The 21,216-nt window shown below is 52.5% G+C and overlaps 1 protein-coding gene across 1 annotated transcript in view; it reads right to left on the reverse strand.

Moving 5' to 3' along the window:
* The window catches only part of SORCS2 (sortilin related VPS10 domain containing receptor 2), a gene marked incomplete at its 5' end in the record, with an annotated part of 504,457 nt that overhangs the window by 57,571 nt on the left and 425,670 nt on the right, over positions 1-21,216 (reverse strand). Inside the window, 3 exons of the mRNA XM_007456900.1 lie at positions 10,444-10,533; positions 13,203-13,321; positions 17,027-17,091. Coding sequence (XP_007456962.1) covers positions 10,444-10,533; positions 13,203-13,321; positions 17,027-17,091 — 274 coding nt within the window. The remainder of the gene's footprint in view (positions 1-10,443; positions 10,534-13,202; positions 13,322-17,026; positions 17,092-21,216) is intronic.

Raw genomic sequence — 21,216 nt, forward strand, 5'->3', positions numbered from 1 at the left:
GCAGGCGCCTGGCCAGTAGGCAGGAAGGGGGCTGCCCTGAGCAGCCAAGACCAAGGCCCAGAGCCTGGGGTCCACCTGGACCAGAAGGTCGGGCAGCTCCTGAGTGGAGCGGGCAGCCGTCTGGGGCGTCAGCGCCAGATTTTACAATTCAGAATTTAAAAAAAAAAAAAAAACCAATTGAATAAAAAGGAAAAAGAAGAAACCCAGGGCTAAGCTTAGTTTCCTGTTTTTCTTTTCATTCCCAGCCAGCACCAACTACTGCATGGGAGGCGCGTGAAAAGGCCTCCGAACAGGCCCCATTTCAAAGCCATAAGGAGCTCTTATTCTGCAGCCTCTACTGTTTGCCTTCTATCACTCCGAGACTTTTATTGCCCCTCTGGCAGTAGAGCTGCCAAGATCCAGGAGCTGAAGACGGATGGCGGAGGGAGGGGGCTGGCTACGACCCTCTGTCCCGCCCACTGCAGGTGGCGCAGTTTGGGGGTACAGTTCCTTTTGCATTTCTCACCTGATGTTAGGGCACAGAGACAGGAAATATTTCTTTTTCTCTAATAGCAGATGGGGTCCCTATTCTGTCCAGCCAAGCAAGACCTTCAATTGCGAGAAGAGGCCGCCCGGGCAGGGCACAGGCTGGTGAAGGTCCCTTCCCCTCTTGCCTGAGCCCACCCACCCCCACCAAGCTGTGCAGCCAAAAGAAGGGGCTTTGCAGAAAAGGGATGCAGTGCCGTGAAACACCTGCGATGCACCTCCCAACCAGGGAGAGCCCTGCAGCACGAGCGGGCCGTTGGTCCATGGCTGTAAATCTAACACACAGACATGGGTGGACCAAGCAGCTCACAGCCAGGGAGGGGTTACAGAGTCAGGGGTCACAGGTCTGGCGGTCCCAATCTGTGAAATGGGACAGTAGGGTGGTAGGGCGTCTGAGGGATGCCTGTGAAACCTGGGAAGTGAGGTCATCTCTCTCGCCCACCTCTCGTGAGGTCTCTCTCCCGCGTGGGCCCCCAGCCTGCCTCTGACCCCGGCTCCCCCGCCGTCCCCAGGATCTGCAGGCTTCTCTCGCCCACCTCCCCTCCTATTTCTCCACGCTCGGCCACAGGCCAGGCTGCACTGTGTCCATTGGGGTACTGGTCATTCTGCGGCCTCAGCCGGAAAAAGCCTTCCACCGGCCCGAGTTTCTGAGCTCATGCAGTGCCCGGCACTAATCACACGAGAAGCAATCAGTATTTACTGTTATTGCATTAATTCCGACTTTGCCTCCCCCACACCTGTGTAAATATTTACTATAATCCGGGAAACAAAGAAAAATGTGTAAAGGAGCAAAATTTTCCTGTAGTGCTACCTCTGGAGAGACCTGACATTAACATTTAAAAATGTTTACTTCTGGGCTTTTTCCCAAGTGGGATTCATGCAGTTTTTCATGTATGGTTTACAGTTTGTTCTTTCACATTATACGGGGAGCATTTTCCTCTGTCTTTAACATTATTTATAAACACCACTTTTATGACTGCATGGTATTCCCTTTTGTGGATGTACTGTATTTCATTGAATATTTCCCCACTGGTGAGCTTTTAGCGTCTCCAACATTATGTGCAAGACAGTCATAAACATTCCCAGACATAGATCTCTGCATCTCTGTATTTCCTCACCATAAATCTAAGAAGGGAAGTTGCTGCATCGGAGAGTAGGAACATTTTTAAAGCTCTTGTTACATGTTGTTCAATCATCGTCCTGAGGGTATACGTTCCTTCCCCACCAGCAGGGCTAGAGGGCGCTCATTTTACTTCATGCACTGAAACAGTCTTTTGAAAATCTTTGCTGCTTAGAGAGTGATAAATAATATGCAATTTTTTTCTTAAATTTGCCTTTACATTATTCTTTTTTTTAAAGTTAGAAGCAGAGATATTTGTTGACTCCATTTTTAAACAAAAGGCATTAAAAGAATTACACGTATGTATATGTGTTTGCATGTATATGTAGCTATGTGGCCTAGAGAAATATGTGGAAAGAAACACCAGCGTTGCCAATGTTTGTTATCAGGTAGAATTAGGTTTGATTGTAAGTCATAGAAACTGGAAAAAAAAGTGACTCATGTGAGATAGAAACTCATTTCTCACGAATGTAAAAGAGGTCCAGAGATAGACATTCCAGGATGGAAGCTGGAGTCACCAGGGACAGAGGCTCCTTCTGGGTCACCATTCTACTGTCCCATGATATGGCCCTTGTCCTCATGGTTCAAGATGATTGCTAGAGCTCCAGCCATCTTGTCAACATGCAAGGCAACAGGAGGGAGGGAGGAAAGAGGGAGAGAAAGGCTTGCCTTTAAAGGAGAACTCTGAGAAGTCTCCCAGATGTGACAATTCCACTTAATCTCACTGACCAGATTCTAGAAACAACCACATGTAGCTGCAAGGGAAGCTGGGAGATAAAGTCCTAGCTGGGAAGCAATGCACCAGCTAAAATTTGGGGTTTGTTAAGCTAAGATGAAGAGGAAAAACGAATATTGAGATGTCTCTAAGAGTTCCTACAACAGTTACTCTGAGGAATGAAGATGTGAGATTGTCACGGAAAGGCGGAATGGAGAGGTAAGTGGGTAGAAATGGTATATATTTGCATTATTCCACTAGTTGTAGAGAAAACATTTTAAAGAAGTAACTTTGGAGAGTTTAAAAAACATTTTTAGCAAGCGTGATAGGGGAAATTTCCCCATAGATTTTTTTACATAAAATCCAGGGAACAGCCGAACGAACGAACACCTTCGCCAAATTCTTTCAGCACTTTGAATATAGCAACTCACTGCCTTCTGGCCTCCAAGGTTTCTGGTGAGACACCTGCTTATAATCTTCCTGATGAGCCCTTGTATGTGACGAGTGGCTTCTCTTTTGCTGCTTTCAAGATTCTTTCTTTGTCTTTCTACAGTCTGATTCTGATGTGTCTTGGTGTGGAACTCTTAGTGTTTATACCACTTGGAGCTCACCAAGCTTTTAAAGATATTTGCAGTCATGTCTTTCATCAATTTTAAGGAAGTTTGGGGCCACTATTTTTTCAAATAATTTTTCTGCCCCTTTCTCTCTCTCCTCTCCTTCTGGGACACGCATTATGGAATGCGTGTATTGGTCCACTTGATGGTGTCCCACAGGTCTCTTAGATGGTGTTCACTTTTCTTCAATCTTTTTTCCTTCTGTTCCTCAGATTTTGTAATTTCAGTCGTCTTATCTTCAGGTTCTCTGACTCTTTCTTCTGTCTGCTCACATCTGTTTTGGGATCTCTCTAGTGGAGTTTCCATTTCAATTATTGTTCCTTTTAGCTCCAAAATTTCTTTTTGGCTCCGTTTATGTGTTTTATCTATTTTTTTGGGTACAGGCACACCTTGGAGATACTGTGGTTTCAGTTCCAGACCACCACAATAAAGCAAATATCACAATAAAGTGAGTCACACAGATTTTTTGGTTTCTCAGTGTATATCAAAGTGATGTTTACACTATACTGTAGTCGATGAAGTGTACAATGGCATTATGTCTCACGAAATGTACACACCTTAGTTAAAAAGTACTTTATTGCTAAAAAATGCTAACCATCATCTGAGCCTTCAGTGAGTCATAATCTTTTTGCTGGTGGGGGGGTCTTGCCTCTCGATATCGATGGCTGCCCACTGATAAGGGTGGTGGGTGCTGAAGGTTGGGGTGCCTGTGGGAATTTCTTTAAAGAAGACAACAATGAAGTTTGCTGCAACAATTGACCCTTCCTTTTATGAACACTTTCTCTGTAGCAGCAGTGCTGTTTGATAGCATTTTATCCACAGTAGAACTTCCTTCAAAATTGGAGTCAATCCTCTCAAACCCTGTCACTGCTTTACCAGCTAAGTTTATGTAATATTCTAAATCCTTTGTTGTCATTTCAGGAATCTTCACAGCATCTAAACCAGGACTAGATTCCATCTCAAGAAACCACTTTCTTTGCTCATCCATAAGTAGCACCTCCTCATTCCTTAAAGTTTTCTCGTGAGGTTGCAGCAATTCAGTCCCATCTTCAGGCCCCACTTCCAATTCTAGTTCTCTTGTTCTTCCCACCACATCTGCAGTGACATTCTCCATGAAGTCTTGAGCCCCTCAAAGTCATCCATAGGGGTTGAAATCAACTTCCTCCAAACCCCTGTTGATATTGATACTTTGACCTCTTCCCAAGAATCACAAATGTTCTTATTGGCATTTAGGATGGTGTATCCTTTCCAGAAGGTTTTCAATTGACTGCTCAAATCCGTCAGAGGAATCACTGTCTATAGCAGCTATAGCCTTATGAGATGCACGTATTGACTCATAAGACTTGAAAGTCAAAATTACCCCTTGATCCATGGGCTGCAGAATGGATATTGTGTTAGCAGACATGAAAACAACATTAATCTCATTGTATGTCTCCATTAGAGTTCTTGGGTGGACAGGTGCATTGTCAAATGAGCAGTAATATTTTGAAAGGATTCTTTTTCTGAGCAGTAGGTCTCAACAGTGGGCCTAAAATATGCAGTAAACCATGTTGCAAACAGATGTGCTGTCATTCAGGCTTTGTTTCACTTACAGAACACAGGCAGTGTAGATTTAGCATAATTCTTAAGAGCTCTAAGATTTGGGGCATGGTAAATGAGTACTGGCATTAGCCCTTAACAAGAGAGTCAGCCTGTCCTTTGAAGCTTTGAAGCCAGGCACTGACTTCTCCTCTCTAGCTATGAAAGTCCTAGATGGCATCTTCTTCCAGTGGAAGGTCTTTGTTTACATTGAAAATCTGTTCTTTAGTGTGGCCACCTTCATTAATGATCTCAGCTGGATCTTTTGGATAACTTGCTGCAGCTTCTCCACCAGCACTTGCTGCCTTACCTTTGCCATACGGTGTTATGGAGACGGTTTTTTTCCTTCAACCTCATGAGCCAACCTCTGCTGGCTTCAGACATTTCTTCTGAAGCTTCCTCACCTCTCTCAGCCTTCACAGAATTGAAGAGAGTTACAGCCTGGCTCTGATTAGGCTTTGGTCTAAGGGAATGTTGTGGCTGATTTGATCTTCTATCCAGACCACTCAGACTTTCTCCATATAAGCAATAAGGCTGTTTTGCTTTCTTATCACTTGTGTTTTCATTGGAATAGCACTTTTCATTTCTTTCAAGAACTTTTCCTTTGCATTCACAACCTGGCTGTTTGGTGCAAGAGGTCTAGCTTTTGGCCTGTCTTGGCTTTCAACAAGCCTTCCTCACTAAGCGTCATCATTTCTAGGTTTTAACACAAAGTGAAACAAGTGTGACTTTTCCTTCCACCGGGACACTTAGAGGCCATTGTAAGGGTATTAATTGGCCTAATTTCAATGTTGCTGTGCCTCAGGGAGTAAGGAGGTCCAAGGAGAGGGAGAGAGATGAGGGAATGGTCGGTTGGAGGAGCAGTCAGAACACACACGACATTTATCAATTAAGTTGGCCCCAAACGATTATAGTAGTAACTTCAGAGATCACTGATCAGAGTTCACCATAACAAATATGGTAATCATGAAAAATTTGTAATATTGTGAGATTTACCAAATGTGACACAAAGACACAAAGTGAGCAAATGGTGTTGGGAAATTGGCACTAATAGACTTGCTCCATGCAGGGCTAGGGTTGCCATAAACTTATAATTTGTGAAAAAAAATACAATATTTGCAAGGCACAATAGAGTGAGGTGTGCCTATATACCTAATTTGTTTGTACTTTGCTTTCTTGATTTTCTCCACATTTCCTTTAGCTCTTTGAGCATCTTGAAGGCAGTTGTATTAAAGTCTTTGTCTAGTAGATCTGCCATCTGGTCTGTCTCAGAGATAACTTCTATTGGTATTTCCCCCTTTGAATGGATTGTACTTTCTTTGTTTGCCTTGTGGTTTCTTTGTTACTGAAAACTGGATGTTGGAATCTAGTAATGTGGTAACTCTGGAAATCAGATTCGCTCCCTTCCTCAGGGTTTGCTGTTTTTTTAGTTTTTTATTTAGATTTTATGGCTGCAGGCTATCTGCATGCCAGGGATCAGCCTGAGGTGTAAACTGGAGTCCTCAGGTCTTTTCTGAGCCTGAGCTTTTTCCTGGGCACGCTTGGTGACTTTCTAAATTCCTTCATATGTGTGGTTGCTTTTGAATGTCCTAGTCCTTAAATGTTGGCTCCCAAAAGGAAAGGAAGGAAAATAAAGGTGGGGTGGCAGTGGAAACAGGTTCTGGCTGTAACTGAGCAGGACCCTGTGGGGACTTCCCGGGACAGACCCCTCCTCCATATGCTCTGCTGTTGCTCCTCTCTAAAGGACATAGATAATAGTATCTGATGCACATTTTCTGAGTTGTTTTGCAGATGCTAATACCACCACCAAATGGGAGAAGTTAACTACTTGATCATGAGCACGTGGCCCCAGAACTACTGGTCCCCAAGGATTAATAATGTTAATCCCTATGACCCTGCCCTGTTACCTCACCATCAACCACGAGAATTGCGCACGAGCTGATCACATACCCTGGGATGCCCCTCCCTCACCTTGTCTTTAAAAATGTTTTGCTGAAACCTGTCAGGGAGTTTGGGTATTTTGAGCACTAGCTGCCTGGACTCCTTGCTTGGTGCCCTGCAATAAACACCGCACTTTCCTTCACCACAACCTGGTGTCAGTGGATTGACTTTGCTGCACATGGGCGAGCGGACCCAAGTTTGGCTTGGTAACATGGCCCTTTAAACCCCTTGGAAGCTGCTTAAGCTGGTGGTGGCTGCAATAATAGCTGTGTGCCTGGGTGCCTGCATGCAGGATCAGAAGCAACAATCAACAATCAGAGCACAGACTCCCAATATTGGGGGGCTAGGTCCAATATTTAAGGACAATGTCCTATGCCCACCCTGGCTCCGGCAAGCTGTGTGCCTGCTCTGGGAATACGTACACAGCTGTCTGCCACGCGGCTGGGGGGCAGGAATGGGAGATGAGTAGCTGCTTCCTTGGGAAGAGCTAAAACCGTGGCTATTAACCTTGATTTATGGTGCAAGCCTTCCCCTGGAAGCTGCAAACCTTTGAATAGACTCCGGCGTTCCAAAACAATTACATCAGGCAGATTCTGACAGTGGATTGTTGTCTAAGTGAGAAGACAGACTCCTGTGCTTTCCACTCCACCCTCTTCCCTGATGTCACTTCCTCCTTTATTCTTACACTTTATGGGTTTTATTTTATTTTATGTAAACATATTACAGATAAAAGACTATTTTTTACTTTAAAGTAAATTTGCATTTACTTTATACTTATGAATGTTTTTATATAATCAATAGTTACTTGGATTTTTCCCCTCTTTTGTCTGTTTATAGCCTTTGCCTATTTTTTTTTTTTTTTCTGTTAGGGAACATGAGTAATTTTTTTTTTTAAATCTCTACAAGTAAACAATTTAAGAAAAGGATGCTGGCAAATATAATAAAAACTGTTTACCCATTATAGGTTTCAGAGATAAATAGGTGAATTAAAACAGAAGAATGGTAACTTTTATGCCTTTTTAAGTACAAGGAAAATAGAATTGATACAACACAAAATCTGGCAAAGCTGTGTTGAAACTGGTCTATTCTAACTTTGCTGGTGGAACCCTTTTAGAAAGCAACTAAGCTCCACAAATATTTGTATCCTTTGTCCAGAAGTTTTTCTTAGACTGACTTGAGAAAATAAAAAAAGAAATACCTGTGGGCACAAATATATTCATGACAGCACTGTTTATAATTATGAAATATGGAAACAACCCAAATGTCTAAACAACAGTAGTCTGGCTTAGCTGAACAAGGTACGATCTCCTGAATTGAAAGTTTTGCAGTCGTTTAAGGTGGATATCATGTATCATTTGGGAAAAATTCTCCTGAGACATCGTCATGTGAAAGCCAGGCTGTAGACAGAGTGTCTGCAATGATATAGCTACAGCAGTGTCGCCTTGGCTTGGGGCCCAGGATGGAGGGAAACCAAACAGGGCTCGGGAGGGAGGGAGGGAGGGAGAGAGGGAGGGAGGCTGTGGTGAGCTCCCCTCTGCTCTGATTTCTATTGCTTGCATGATGTTACTTGGGCAATTAAAGGAAAAAAAAAAAAAAAAAAAAAAAAAAAAAAAAAAAAAAGATGGGGGTGGTTTGGGGGGAGGAAACAGGCAGGAGTTACAAATTCACCTTATAACAACAAAATCTGATTAGGAAATTCAATTAGCTAGCTCTCCTTGTTGGTGGGAACACTGGGGTCTGGCTGCTTTCCTGAATTTGGCGGAGAGGAAGCATCCAGCTCCCTGGATGGGCAAAGGTTCTCAGCAAAGACCAAATGTGGTCTTGAGGACCCTGCAGGGCTCGGGGTGGGGGTGGGTGATCCCTGAGAGCAGCCTGACTTGTGCATGGTCCTCCACTGCCTGTCACTGGGTCCTGGGCAGGACCCCCGAGTGAGGACACGTAGTGCCAATGCAAATGCCACCGACATAAGTGGGTTCCTGGTCATCCCTTGAAACTGGATGACAGGAGGGGCATGTCTGTTTCTGTCATCACTTATGATGCGGGGCCAGTACTAACATCACAGCCGCACGACTCTTTTCAGTGACCGCTGATTTCTGCAGAAACGGGAAGCTAGCAGGTAGCACATGCTGTCAAGGGCCTGCAGTGGGACTCACAGTGGTGCTTCCTGAAAACCCCCACCAAAGACCAAGAAACACTCACTGCCGTTTCAGCCACGGACCAGGGAGGTGCAGCCAGGGCTCAAGGTCACAGAGGTCATGACTTGTGGCTGCAGTCTCCTCCGAAGACCCTCAGAAATGGCCTGCCCGCTGGTCCAGCCTCCCCCGTCCCAGGAAAGGGGCAGCATCTGCCCAGGTCCCAGTACCAGAGGGGAGCAGGGAGACACCCAGGGGTCCACTCAACCCACCCCCCCCCAACACTAGGACAAAGGATGCTGCCAATGTTGCAGCCCCCAGAGGTAGAGGAAGAGCCTCTCAGAAGCTGAAAGGCCCCCCACCCTCCAGAGATGCCAAAGGCACTTGCCATAAATGAAACCATTAGCTTTTCATTTATTTACTCGGCCAACACTGGAGGGACTTTATTAAGATTCCTTCTTTTCTTTCTTTCCTTTCCTTTCCATTTTATCCCCCTCTTCCTTTTCTTTTTCTAAAGAGATGCTTTTAAAAGGTTTTTAAAGTCTCAGGAACTTTTGCCATTTCTGGCTCAGGAGGGGTCTGTGATGTCCCGAGCAGCAGCTCCTGAATCCAAGTCCTTTCCAGCAAGCCACAGCCCCCGGGCCTGCACGGGCCAGCGCATTCACCTCCTCTCCACCCTCCAGCCAGGTCTTTCCTGCCCCAGGGCCTTTGCACCCGCACTGTCCTACACCTGAACAGCTTTCCCCCAACCTCTGGGCTTCAGATGAAACATCTCCTTTAGGGAAGCTTCCCCCACCCTCCATCACTCTCTGCCTCGGCTTCTCATTTCCTTCTCAGTACAAATCACAGCTTGCAATTATTTTACACATTTGTCTGTCTGCTTGACTTTCTGCCTGTTTCCTCTGAAAACCCCGCCAGGGCAGGAAACCGGGGTGTCTGACTCACAGCTGTAGTATCTGTTCCTAGCTTACCTCTCATGCTCGATAAGTATGTGGGGGAGAAGGGCTGCTTCAGTCTGCGCTTCTGAATTATGTACATGGGATGGAGACCGTCCTCTGGAGGGAGATGTGGCAGAAGGCTGGTCTCAGACTCGCCTGGACCTCGGACCTCGGTTTGAAACCTGCTTTGGTTTCTTACAAGCTGTGTGACCCCAGACGGGGATATTCAGCCCTTCTGAACATCAATCACCTCCTTTGTAAAGCTGGAATAAAATATCAGTAGGGAGGGGGCTGTGGAGTTCACCCTGAGGCAGGGCAGGGGCAGGGTCTGGACAGCCTCCACGTCCCCCTTCTTTGCCTGCCAGGCAAGGGGAAGGAGGTAGCATTAACTGAACACCTACTGTCTACCAGGCACCATGCTAGGCAGCTGGAATGCAGAGGTGAATACAACAGAAACTGCCCCCCAGCCCTGGAAACTCTAGTTGAAAGCAGGACGGACACAGGGGGTTCCCAGCACCCTGAGTGTCAGGAAGGAGAAGGGTGGGGTGTGAGCAGGAAACCGAGGCCTGGACCAGCCTGGAGGGTCAGTGGGAAGAGACATCTGTCTGAAACATCACATGTGCAGGAGTCTGGGGAAAAGAAAGACCAGGCAGAGGGAAGAACATTGCAGAGGCGCTAAGACAGAATGAAGCTGGGCACGTGTGAGGATGGAGTGGAGGGGGAGGGGGCAGTAGCTGGAGCGGGAGGTGGGGATAGCTTGCTCTTATCCATCCTGACCTGGCCACCACCAAGCACAGGTGCAAAAGCCCTGCAGCCCCACGAGTCAGGGCAGGCTCAGCACCCGGCTCAGGGCCCGGTGGAACGGGGAACCCACTCATACCTTTGGCAATGCATACTTCGGCAGCTTCATCGGGACAAATTCATTGCGACGATAAGAGATGTAGTATTTGGTCTGGTTTGTTGAGGTTGCCTAACAGGAGGGGAAAAACAAGTTTTTAAGGGACTAGGTTTCTTTTTTTTTTTTTTTTTCTTTGGCAGTACGCGGGCCTCTCACTGTTGTGGCCTCTCCCGTTGCGGAGCACAGTCTCCGGATGCGCAGGCTCAGCCGCCACGGCTCACGGGCCCAGACGCTCCGCAGCATGTGGGATCCTCCAGGACCGGGGCACGAACCCATGTCCCCTGCATCAGCAGGCGGACTCTCAACCACTGCGCCACCAGGGAAGCCCAGGACTAGGTTTCTTGTCGAGCCAAATCCTGGTGAAAATGCCCTTTTACTTTGCTTATACATGCTCTGCCTGAAATGGGCAGACTCCTATTCATCCTTCAGAGCCCCACAACAAATGCCCCACCTCTGGGAAGTCTTCCTCCACCTCCCTCAGTTAGAACTAACCTCCTTCCCCATGCTCTCTCAGCACCTGGCTTCCCTACGTCTGAGTCACAGACAAGGTGAAGAAAATTCTGTTCCCCAGAACTCCTCTTAGGGAAAGTACTTGGTGAGCCACTGAGTGGAGGAAGAGACAGGCCAAAGGTAAGCTCAAGCCACAAAAGATGACCACCAGACCATGAGGCAAGAGAAACAAAACGAGAGGCAACACTCCTGAGACAGTCATGTGGCCAGCACTGTCCCAAACAGCTCATCGGTATCAAAACCAACAACTCCACGACCTGTGATCATTTCCATTTTAAAGATGATAATAGTGAGGCCCAGAGATGGAGTAACTTGCCTCTCACGGGATATAACAGAAGACCCAGGAAAAGAGCAGCATGTGCTTCTTTGGGGCAGCGGCAAGGAGGAGGGGATGAGAAGGGAAGACAAGGAACAAGGGGGCAAACGGGTGATGGGAGAGGGAGTGGGCCAGGAGCTGGACAGGGCACAGTGACCCCTGACCTCTGGCCCCGGCCGGGCATGCACCGCGGGCTGCGCCTTCCCCCGTCGGACACAGTGTCACCAGCGGCAGACCAGGCCTCTGCGACAAAGTTGAGAGCCAGCCGTTATCACATCTGAACACAGATCAGCCAGCGATGACCGTGCACCGTCCAGGCTGAGTGTGCGGGGGCGGCTCCTTCACCATCATGGCTCAGCCTCCTAAGCCCCCTCCTTCCAGACCAGGTCACTGAGCAGCCCAGTTACAGCGTGGCCCCGCTTCCCGACAGCACCCAATCCGGCATCTTCCATCCTCTCCGAGCCCCCTCCCATGGCCCACCCTCGGCCAGGCCTTCCCAGCACCTCTAACTGAGCTCCGCACCCCATCCTGGGGCCCCGTGGTGCATGGTGCCTACTGCACAAGGACCAGCCCAACCTGTCCAGCCACAGCTGTGCCCCCGGGGTCTCAGGCTTGGGGCGCTGGCAGACCAGACAATCACAACATTGAGAAAACACTCAACGTGAGATACGGTTGTCAAAGAAGCCAATGCTGTCATTGCTCCAACCCTTGGTAGATATTTGCAGAAACACAATGGGAGGTGCTGGGAAGACAGCGGTGCTGAGAACAGACCCGGAGCCCCCACCCGCACCGGACTGCAGGGTCTACGGTAAACAGTAAAGGATGACAATGTGGCCTGGCTGTGACAGAGGAAGGCACAGAGCTGGGGGCGCTCTGAAGAGGCAACCTGTGGGCCTGAAGTAGACTGGAAGTCAGGGAAGGCTTCCTGGAGGAGGTGGTGCACGACAGTGTTGGGGGAGGAGGTGGAGAAGGGGGCGCGAGCAGTCCACGCCCAGGGAACAGCGGGTGCAAACACACAGAAGGGATGGGAAGCCGTGGGGCTGGGCATCAGCAGAGGGTGAAGGAGAATGGGGGCGGGGCTGGGAGTCAGGGCCAGTGGTGGCAGAAGCCTCTTGCCTGGCCTGCTCTAATGGGGGCCGTGACGCACCCTGCCAGTTCCAGCCCCCAAATCCTTAGGAGGCCCTGGTACACTCTGCATGTGATGAAACGTCCCTGAGATGGGGGAGCCTTCAGGGGAGAGAACGCCAGCAGCTGCCCCTAAGGGGCCATCTTCATAGGAGCCTTTGGATTTCTCATGGGGTCCTAGAAGGCAGGGCAGGGGTCACTGGATGAGAGTAGAGGAAACACTTTGTCTCAGTACTGGAATGACATTTCCAAAGATTTGAGCTATCCGGGAGAGGGGTAGGCTGTTTTAGAAGGAGTGAGCTCCTCATTGGTGGAAGTAATCAAGAAGTGGTATGACCAGCTGCTTCCCAGAGTGTCTGAACCGTCAGACCACATGGTGGTCCCAACCGTGATCTGAGTACCTGTGTGTACAGGCAGCAGGTCTTGGTCCCTGGGCTGTGGATACCTGATGCCTGGTGGCCAAGAGAAATGACCAGAGACAGCAGCTTTGAATATCATTTCAAAGTCACCAGAACCAGATGGAACAAAACGGGTTTGGGCTTGGGGGCCCTGGGCTGTGGGAAGTTCCTGGTGGGCAGAAGGGAGGAGCAGGTGGCATCCCTGTGTTTTGGGGTTTGGGGGGGGTGCCTTCCACCACCATCACAGGGGCAGGGGAAACTGAATTAAGTAGCACTTGAAAGTAAAATAGCCATTTTATTGCTTCCTGTTTGAGTGATTCCATTTTCCCCCAAGTGGCTTATACTCCACATCACCTATTGCTGATTTCCAAGAGCCCCAGCAGGAACCTCACCTTAACGAAGATGTAATTGTCCTGCACGGTCAGAGAACTGTGGTCAATGGGGCCCGCGAACGGCACTGTCAGCGTCTTATCGGAGCAATTGTGGATCTGGCAGGTGACATACCGAAAACCTGCAGGAGATAAGAGCCAGCCACGCGGTGCATGAAATCTCAAAGACTCAGACTAGCTGAAGGAGTCAGACACAGCCTCAGACATGATTAAGTGCTGAACCTTTTTGGCTCGGTCTGCGTTCCGACACCACTGCCGCCGGTTTTGTTTGTGGGTCTGAATTTTAAACGGTGTGCCCTGTGACTGCACCTGCTGCTGAGCGGGGGCAGCTCTGTGCCAGGCGCTCTACTGCGAGGAGTTCTTTTAGTACTCAGGACCCTGCAACGATGGTCCCATCTTCCAGATGTGGAAACTGTGGCTGAGCAAGGTTAGGAGACTTGTCTACCTCAGGGCCACCCGGACTGCCTCGAGCTCTTCCTAAAGGAAGTTTCACTGGAACACAGCAGTGCCTGCTGGTTTACGCGTCACCCACAGCGCCTTCACCATACAATGGCAATCACTGGCAGCAGAGACCACACAGCCAGCCAGGCTAAATCGTTTACTAGCTGGCCTTGACGGGAAGCGTTTGCTGACCCCAGGCTAAAGCTGTGCAGGGGAGCACTGCCGTGTGAGTGCAGGACTTGATCAACATTCTGTCCCATGCGCCCTCTGCCCCTGGCTTAGGGTTAGGGTTAGGGTTAGGCACGGCACCTGCACATCCATGGCCACCTGTATCCTCTGTCTGGGAGAGGGACCTCGGAGCAATCTGGAGAGACGGTGGGCAGGAGACCCCCCCACACACACATCTCCCACCCACCAGCCTTCCCTGGGCAAGCTGGGTGCATGTGGTCACCCAGGGAAGGGACAGTGCAGGGCCATGGCAGGCATCGATCGCACCCATCACGACTCGGGACCCCTCCCACCCTCCCGGAGTCTCTCCAACTTAAATGGGTGGGTGTGGGTAGGACTCAGGGGTTCTTTACCCCCTAACTTTATACAAACACTTTCATCCCTTTAGAAATATCTACGATCAAGCAAGTTGAACCCCCGTTTTGCCAGAGGCAGCCGCTGCTCTATGTCAAGCCCTCTGTTTCCCGGGTTGGGGGCCCCAGCGGACTTGCGCAGGGGCCTGGAGCCTGTGCCCCGGGGGACCTCGTCTCTACCGCTTTTGGGCAGGAGTGGCATTTAACCACGGGGACCAAATGGAGCCCAGCCAGGGTGCTCAGAGACGTCAGCGCTTTCGGGGCACGTCCTGCCCACAGCCTTGGGTGGCCGGGCAGCATGGAGAGTGCCAGGGGGCGGGGCTGGGGGCCGGAGGACCTGCCCTAACTCACCGGCAGGGTCCCCTGGGTCTCAGCTCCTCCACGGTAATGTGGGTATTAATGCCCACGTCAAAAGAGCAGGTGAGCGTCTAAGAGACCGTGTGCACAGTAGGCCCGCAGTCAGCCACGGCTGTGCCATGGCCCCTCCTACACCACTTCCATCTCCCCTCTGAACGGCCTGGTCACTCCCTGTGGTCAACACTGAATTTCCTGTCGTGGGCTTGCCTGGCTGGGCACTCCGTGGAGTTGAGCCCAGGCCAGACTCAAAGTGGACCATCTGCTCACTCACCCGTTCATTCATTCATTTACTCACTTGCCCACTCATTCATGCATGCATGCATTCATTCATTCATTTGTTCATTCATCCCTCCCTGTTCCAGCTCTACTGCCAACGAGACAGACAAAGACCCCCTTTCACGGGGCTGAAGGTTTGTGCAGTGGGAGAAATGCCGATTCACAGCGCTTGCCAATTTCTCTGGTGTAAACCACCGCCCCACCCCAGTGGGGGGGGGGGGGGCGCATTCTCAAGCTGCCGAGATGAAGTTTCTGACCACGGGGCTGAGAAGGGAGGTGGACGCTTGGCTCTCATGAACCGGCACCAGCTGCAGCTCTGGGGAGAGGCAGACGGACCGACAGTGACAACGTGGTGTGACAGGCAGTGAGCATCCTCGTGTCCGCGGCACGGATTTTGGCCGCAGGGTCCTGCCGCGTTAGTGCAGGGGCCCAGCATCTGCTCAGGGCGACTGGCACCTGGCCATGTGCTTATTCATTTGGTGGCTCTACTGGGGACACAGAGGTGAATCGATCAGGCCCCGCCCTGTCCCCAAGGAGCTCCAGGCCCGGGGAAGTGTGCGGAGCTGTGACAGGGCAGTCCGGGTGCTGTGGAGCCCAGAGGAGGTGGTGGGAAGCCCAAGAAAGACGTTCAAGGTGGCCAGATGGGGAGCAGCCTTCCCGCAAGGGCGAGGACAGGTGTAAGGTGACCTTGGGGAATGGCCCGTAGCTCAGGCTGGCCGGAGGGCAGGTGGGGCCGGTGAGTGGGGTGGGTCCTAAAGACCCGGATGCTGTGCCACCAAACTTGGCTGGACTGGGTTCTAACAGGTCTCCCGGGCTGGGGTGGCTGGAGGTAGGGGAGACGGGGGAGGGACGCTGCTCCGTCCTGGGGGTCCTTCACGTGCACATCACAGCTGCTAGGCTCAGGGTCCCTCCTCCCCCGGGGAAGGTGGGCTGCGCGGAATCATCGCTGGGTGAAAACGGCGCCCCTTGTTGAGGATGGAGGCCTGACGTTCCTCCTCGCTGGAGGTGGGAGATCACGAGACATCACCCGCCTCTGCTGCGTAGAGCCCTGCTGGGGATCAGGTCGCCGTGAGCGTGGCCTGGATGCTTTTGGATTTGTGTGTGGAGGATGGTGGGGCTGTGGTCTGTACCAGCCCGTGACCCTGTGATTTGGGGCAAGCCTGGAGCCTCTGTGAGCTTTCTGCTCCTGGTCAGTGAAGCTGAAGCGACAGTGACGTCCCCGCAGGACGGGGGCTGGTCCGGGGAAGGGTCGAGGGCTTGGACATGGTAAAAGGACCCACCACACGTTGACACACGACGTCCCCAGGCTGAGCACCACGTATGGGGCACATTTCACAGACAAGGAGGCCGAGGTGCAGGGTCACTTCCAGGCTCATGTGGCTGGCACGTGGCGGGCAGGGAGCTGACGCCAGCGCCTCTGTCGCCAGCCAGGACTCTGGAGCCTGGCACCACTGAACCTACGTTCCACATAGTATGGCCCAGACGGGGGACAGCTGTTTGCACTTGTCAGCTCCCACTGTCGGTCCAGTGTGACCCTGCCCGGGTATCCACTCTGAGAGAAACCACCAGGACGTCCCACCAGGCAAGGGGCAGGGCTGCGTCTTGTACTTGACCCTGCTGGGGACCCTGCTGCATCCCCAGCAGGGTCAGCCCTGGGCCTGGTCCACAGGGGACTCAGTCAGTGTTTGTTGAATGAAGGCACAATCTACAGGTCCTCTCGGCTCTGATGTTCTAGAACATTCCATGGTTCTGCTGCCAGTGCCACTCCTTCAGGAGCACAGAGGACCTTTCTCACAGCATGTGCGGCCCCCGGGCTCATCGGCCACGAAGCTCCTTGCTGCCCCCCCCCCCACTGGAGGGAGCCATCGGAGGCCCTGCCCCACCTCAGCACTCAGCAAGCTTGGTGGGGGGCAGGGTGGGCGCTGAGAGATGGGGAAACACTCAATGCTCAGGGGCCAGAACAAGTGGTCCTCTCAACAGACTTTGCCAGTGGAGTGGAGCTCCTTGACTTCAGTTTATCCCCGCTTGGAAAACAAGCACATTTAAAATTATGCCACATCGTCACACAGCAAGGTCAGCTGTGCAGGGCCAGCCACGAAGGACGAGGGTAGCCAAGCCGGCCACGGGGCGAGCAGACGTGGGGCGCCTGGCTCCTGTACCCTCCCGGCTTACCTCCTCCGAGCTCCTGGGCCTCCACGTGGACCAGGTCTGGGTCAGCGTCCACTCCAGAGACAGCCCTGGAAAAGAATGGCTGAGGCTGGCGTCGGGAACGGAGCCCCCAAGCCCTTCTCGTGGGCCTGTGCGGTCCCCGAGCCCCAGGCAGCCATGTGGCCTCCAGGATCTGGGGCTCAGAGGACACAGTCCTCCCCGAGAGCTCACCTGCTCCTGGGAGGCCGATGGAGCCCCGGCCTCTGCCTTGCAGGGCCCAGGGTTTGCTGGGCATTCTTCCATTTAGAGTAGTTTAGAGAAGACTTTCACATCCGTGCGCGTAGGTGTGTGTATGTGTGCACGCGTACGCACGTGTGTTAGTGGTGATCAGAACAACCCCCCCGAGAGTGCAGACCCGGATTCGCACCAGGGTCCTCCTCCCTTGTACCTGCTCCCCTTCATGCCCCCTTCACGGTATATCCTTGGGAAGGCTCTGCTCTCAGCCACGGGCCCCTCCCTTGACCACACTGCTCCAGGGCTTCGGGCAGTGCATGGCGCACAGGGGGACCGTGGCTGCCCACGACGGAGCATTCAACGAGGCCCGAGAAGAACGGGACGAAGACACACCCTGGGGGGGCAGGGACTGGGCTGCATCCTCCAGGGGAGTTGGGGACGGCGCTGACCCCCGCCAGCCCAGCACAGGGCCTGGCACCCAGGAGGTGGAGTGCAGGTTTCTCAACTGATGATGTGATGTGGCCCAGGGTTTCCCAGATTTTACCGGTTCCAGGTATCAACTGGACTGTCATCTCCTGCCATGTTCTGTATGTCAGCTCCCTTTAGAACCTTCTAGCTACTTGAGCCATCTCCGGAGCAAGAAAACCCGGGGCGTCATGGGTGTGGGGAGCTGATTACATTTGTTATAACGTACATTCCAGCCGGTCTGACTATTAAACTCCATCCACCAAGCTGACCTTCTCACGGACAGTAATCTGAGGCAGCACATTGACTTTGCCAAAGAGCAAACTGAGAGTCTGATGCAGAGGTTACTTCCCACGGCCACTCAGCACCCAGGACAGGCATCCCCATGGCCCCACCAGGCCAATGAGATGTCCCTGCCACTGACTGCTCAGTCCCCACCACTGACAGCCCCCGGAGCTGGCCTCTCTCAGTTCTCAACCCGATTCCTAACGGGCTTGGCACCAGGGTGCCTGTTTGCTTCACCTCCTCCAGGGGCCAGGTGGTCCCAGGTGGACAGGGGAAACCCACAATGCTCCCCGTGGTGGGATGTGCAGTCTGTGATGTTTCAAACGTGGGTGCCAGCATCAATCACTCTGACTTTCCATAGAGTCTCCATCGCAAGGTGAAGTGTTGATTTAGGTTTTGTGAATAAACCATTTGTAAGCTCCTTGGAAGGAGGTCTCCTGCCTGACATTTTCCTCTCTTTTCTGAATAAAGAGAGACATTGTTCCCTTTACCAGAAGCACTGACCGGTCCTCAGCTGGGCAGATGGAATTTTAGTTTGACCATCCATCATCTGTAAATGGGGTCATGACACTCAGCCTGTCACTCATCCACTCACTCACTCTCTTATTCCCTGTCTCTCTCACTCTCCATCGGAGCCTCTCCCCTGCCACTTCCCAGCACGCCCACACCAGGTCCTGCACCAGGCAGGGAACACAGTGGGCCTGAGGTCCCTGCCCCAGAAACCCTTGGTCACGGGTTTTGAAGACCACGTGAAACTCTGCATTTTCACACCTCAGATGAAGCCTGGCTCCCTGTGGGAAATGACAAGCATTGAGCCCTGGGCCTTCTTGTTTGTCAAGGTCCCCAAAGATAGTATTTGGGGAAGGCCCTTGGTCTACTGTTTAGAAACAGCAGTCACATGAGAAGCCCTGTGGCCACGCAGCCTCAACAAAGAGCACGGGGAGTTGATTGCTGCTCCTTTGGATGCTAAGGGAAGCTCTGATGCAAACAGTTCTGGTAAACCCTCTAAGACACCACCACCAGGGCTGTTGTGGGATGAACTCTGTCTTCCCCTCACCTCCCTTCAGGACCGAAGTGCTGACACTTGCCTCACACCTGGGCAGGCACTGGAGCTCATGGAAGTGGAAGGCTGAGGCCTTACGGGTGAGGCTGGGTTCGAGGCGGGAGGAAGAATTGGAAACGGCTGGGAAAGTGCAGGCGGCCAGACTGCGCGGCAGAGAAGCCAAGGGCAAGGTCACTGGCCACGGACAGAGGCAGCCATGGCCCATGACCTAGGACAAGTGCCCTGGCCTCTCTGGGCCGCCGTTTCCCCCTCTGTAACGTAAGGGGAAGACAGTTGGGTGCCGCTGTGTGGATCTCATAAGAGGATGCACTCGGACCCGAGGTCTGGTGCCCGGTGCACAGTCAGTGTTCACAACGTGGCTGCTGCTGGGCGGTCCTTATAATTTTGTCCCAGTGCCGTTGAGAGACTAGCAGGGAGGCGACGCGTCAGGGCGTTCGTGGGCCCAGAACATAGTAGGTCTCCCAGCCCCCGGCCATGGCCCCATGAGGCCAGTCTAAGGAGCTCACTTGTTTAAGCTTCTCAAAACATTAAGGGTCTGAGTCTCAGACAGAACACGGGGCTTCGGCGAGTCCTGCTGTCAGTTCAAGGACAGAGAGCGCCTTGGAAGTGCTGTCAAAACAGCATTATTCACTGTTTACAAGAGGCGCCGTCCCTGTGTTGTCACCACGTTCCCAGGGAGACTCCCGGGCCCCGAGCAGACAAGTGTCTGGCGTGATTATCCCTCTCGCATAACAACTTGGAGCAATTTGAGAAACCTGGGGGAAGACATAACTTGATTTGCCCGTGATAACAACGAGTCTGAATGAGCACCAACTTAGGTTTCAGTGTCTGCGGGCTGTTTCTCTCTGTGGCCCCAGGGGTCTCCCCGGAACTGGACACACTGGCAGAACCACTCCCCGCCAGTCCCCCGAATCCTGATCTGCCAACTTCCCAGGCCGCCCTGCTCAGAAACCCCACCTCCTGGCCCCACTCCCCACACCCTTGAGCCCCTGCGGGCTAACAGTTGACAAGAATGACAGGGCCTGTGGTTGATGCCGCGCTCCAGTTTCCGAGGAAGGACCCGGGACCTCTCGAGGACGGCCACATGGAGGGAATCCTCACCCCCCCCAGCCCCCGCGGCGGAAGGCACACCCCCAGGCCGTTGTTCCAGAGGCGAGACCAAAGCTTCCCTTCAGCCTGTGGCCCTAAGTCTGCAAACCAGTTCCTGGCCCTGATTAGCATGAAGACGCAGACGGAACAGGACAGGACGGGAAGCTCTTCCCATGGTGTTTGTCCTGGGGACGCAGGGCTGCGCCTGGCTGGGAGGCCTGGGCGTACGTGTGCAGCCCAAATGAGATAAGAAAGGGGAGGACGTGAGTGTGTGTCATTTTCACACTCAGGAAAACGCAATTTGGTGGAAGGAGCACGTGTGTCACTGCATGCACCTCCAGAGGGTAGTTTAGGCGGGGTGTGGGCGGCAGCCGGGTCAGGGGCGCCGGCGTGGGCTCTGAGCCCCGCCTTTGGCTTCTGCTCCCTCTGCAGAAGCCCTGGACCTCGTCCATGTCTCATCCTCGCGGGCCTCACTCGCTTATCCAACAGGCGTTTCCTGAGCACCGGAGCCTCTCGCTGGGGCAGTGAGACTAGAGCTCCACGCAGATCGATTGTTGAGTGGCTCCCAAGAGATGACACCAACGCGGAGGGGGCCCGGGCACCGGCTGGGGCAGGAGTGAGGGTCCAAGACCGGCAGAGGCCGAGCAAGCCATGGGGCAGTGGAGGATGCACCGCCGGGCCGTCAGCGGGGGGCTGAGTCAGGACCAGCACAGGAGAGGCAGGGGCAGGGGGGAGGGGGGATGGGGACGCTGGGCCTGCTGTGTGTCGGGCACTGGGCCAGCTCTATGTGCATTAGTGCCTCTCCCTACTATGGGGGAGTCAGAGGCCCAGAGAGGGAGATTCACGTGTGCGAAACTGCACAGCTGGTTCGTGGGTGCGCATGTGGCCTGAGCGACACCAAGCCCCAGCTCCCAGCCCTTTCCCACGCTGTCCCAGCAGAACAGAGAGGACGCCCCGGAGGCCCCCCTGGGATGAGGAGGGCAGGGCTGGGGCACAGAGGAGAAGGTGGGGGACCTGAGCTGGGGGCCGAGGGCGCTGACTTGGCCTCGCCGGGGCTCCCCGGGTGCAGGCGGTGGGG

Source organism: Lipotes vexillifer, unplaced genomic scaffold (genome assembly GCF_000442215.2).
Source record: "Lipotes vexillifer unplaced genomic scaffold, Lipotes_vexillifer_v1.1 scaffold63, whole genome shotgun sequence".
NCBI lineage: Eukaryota > Metazoa > Chordata > Mammalia > Artiodactyla > Lipotidae > Lipotes > Lipotes vexillifer.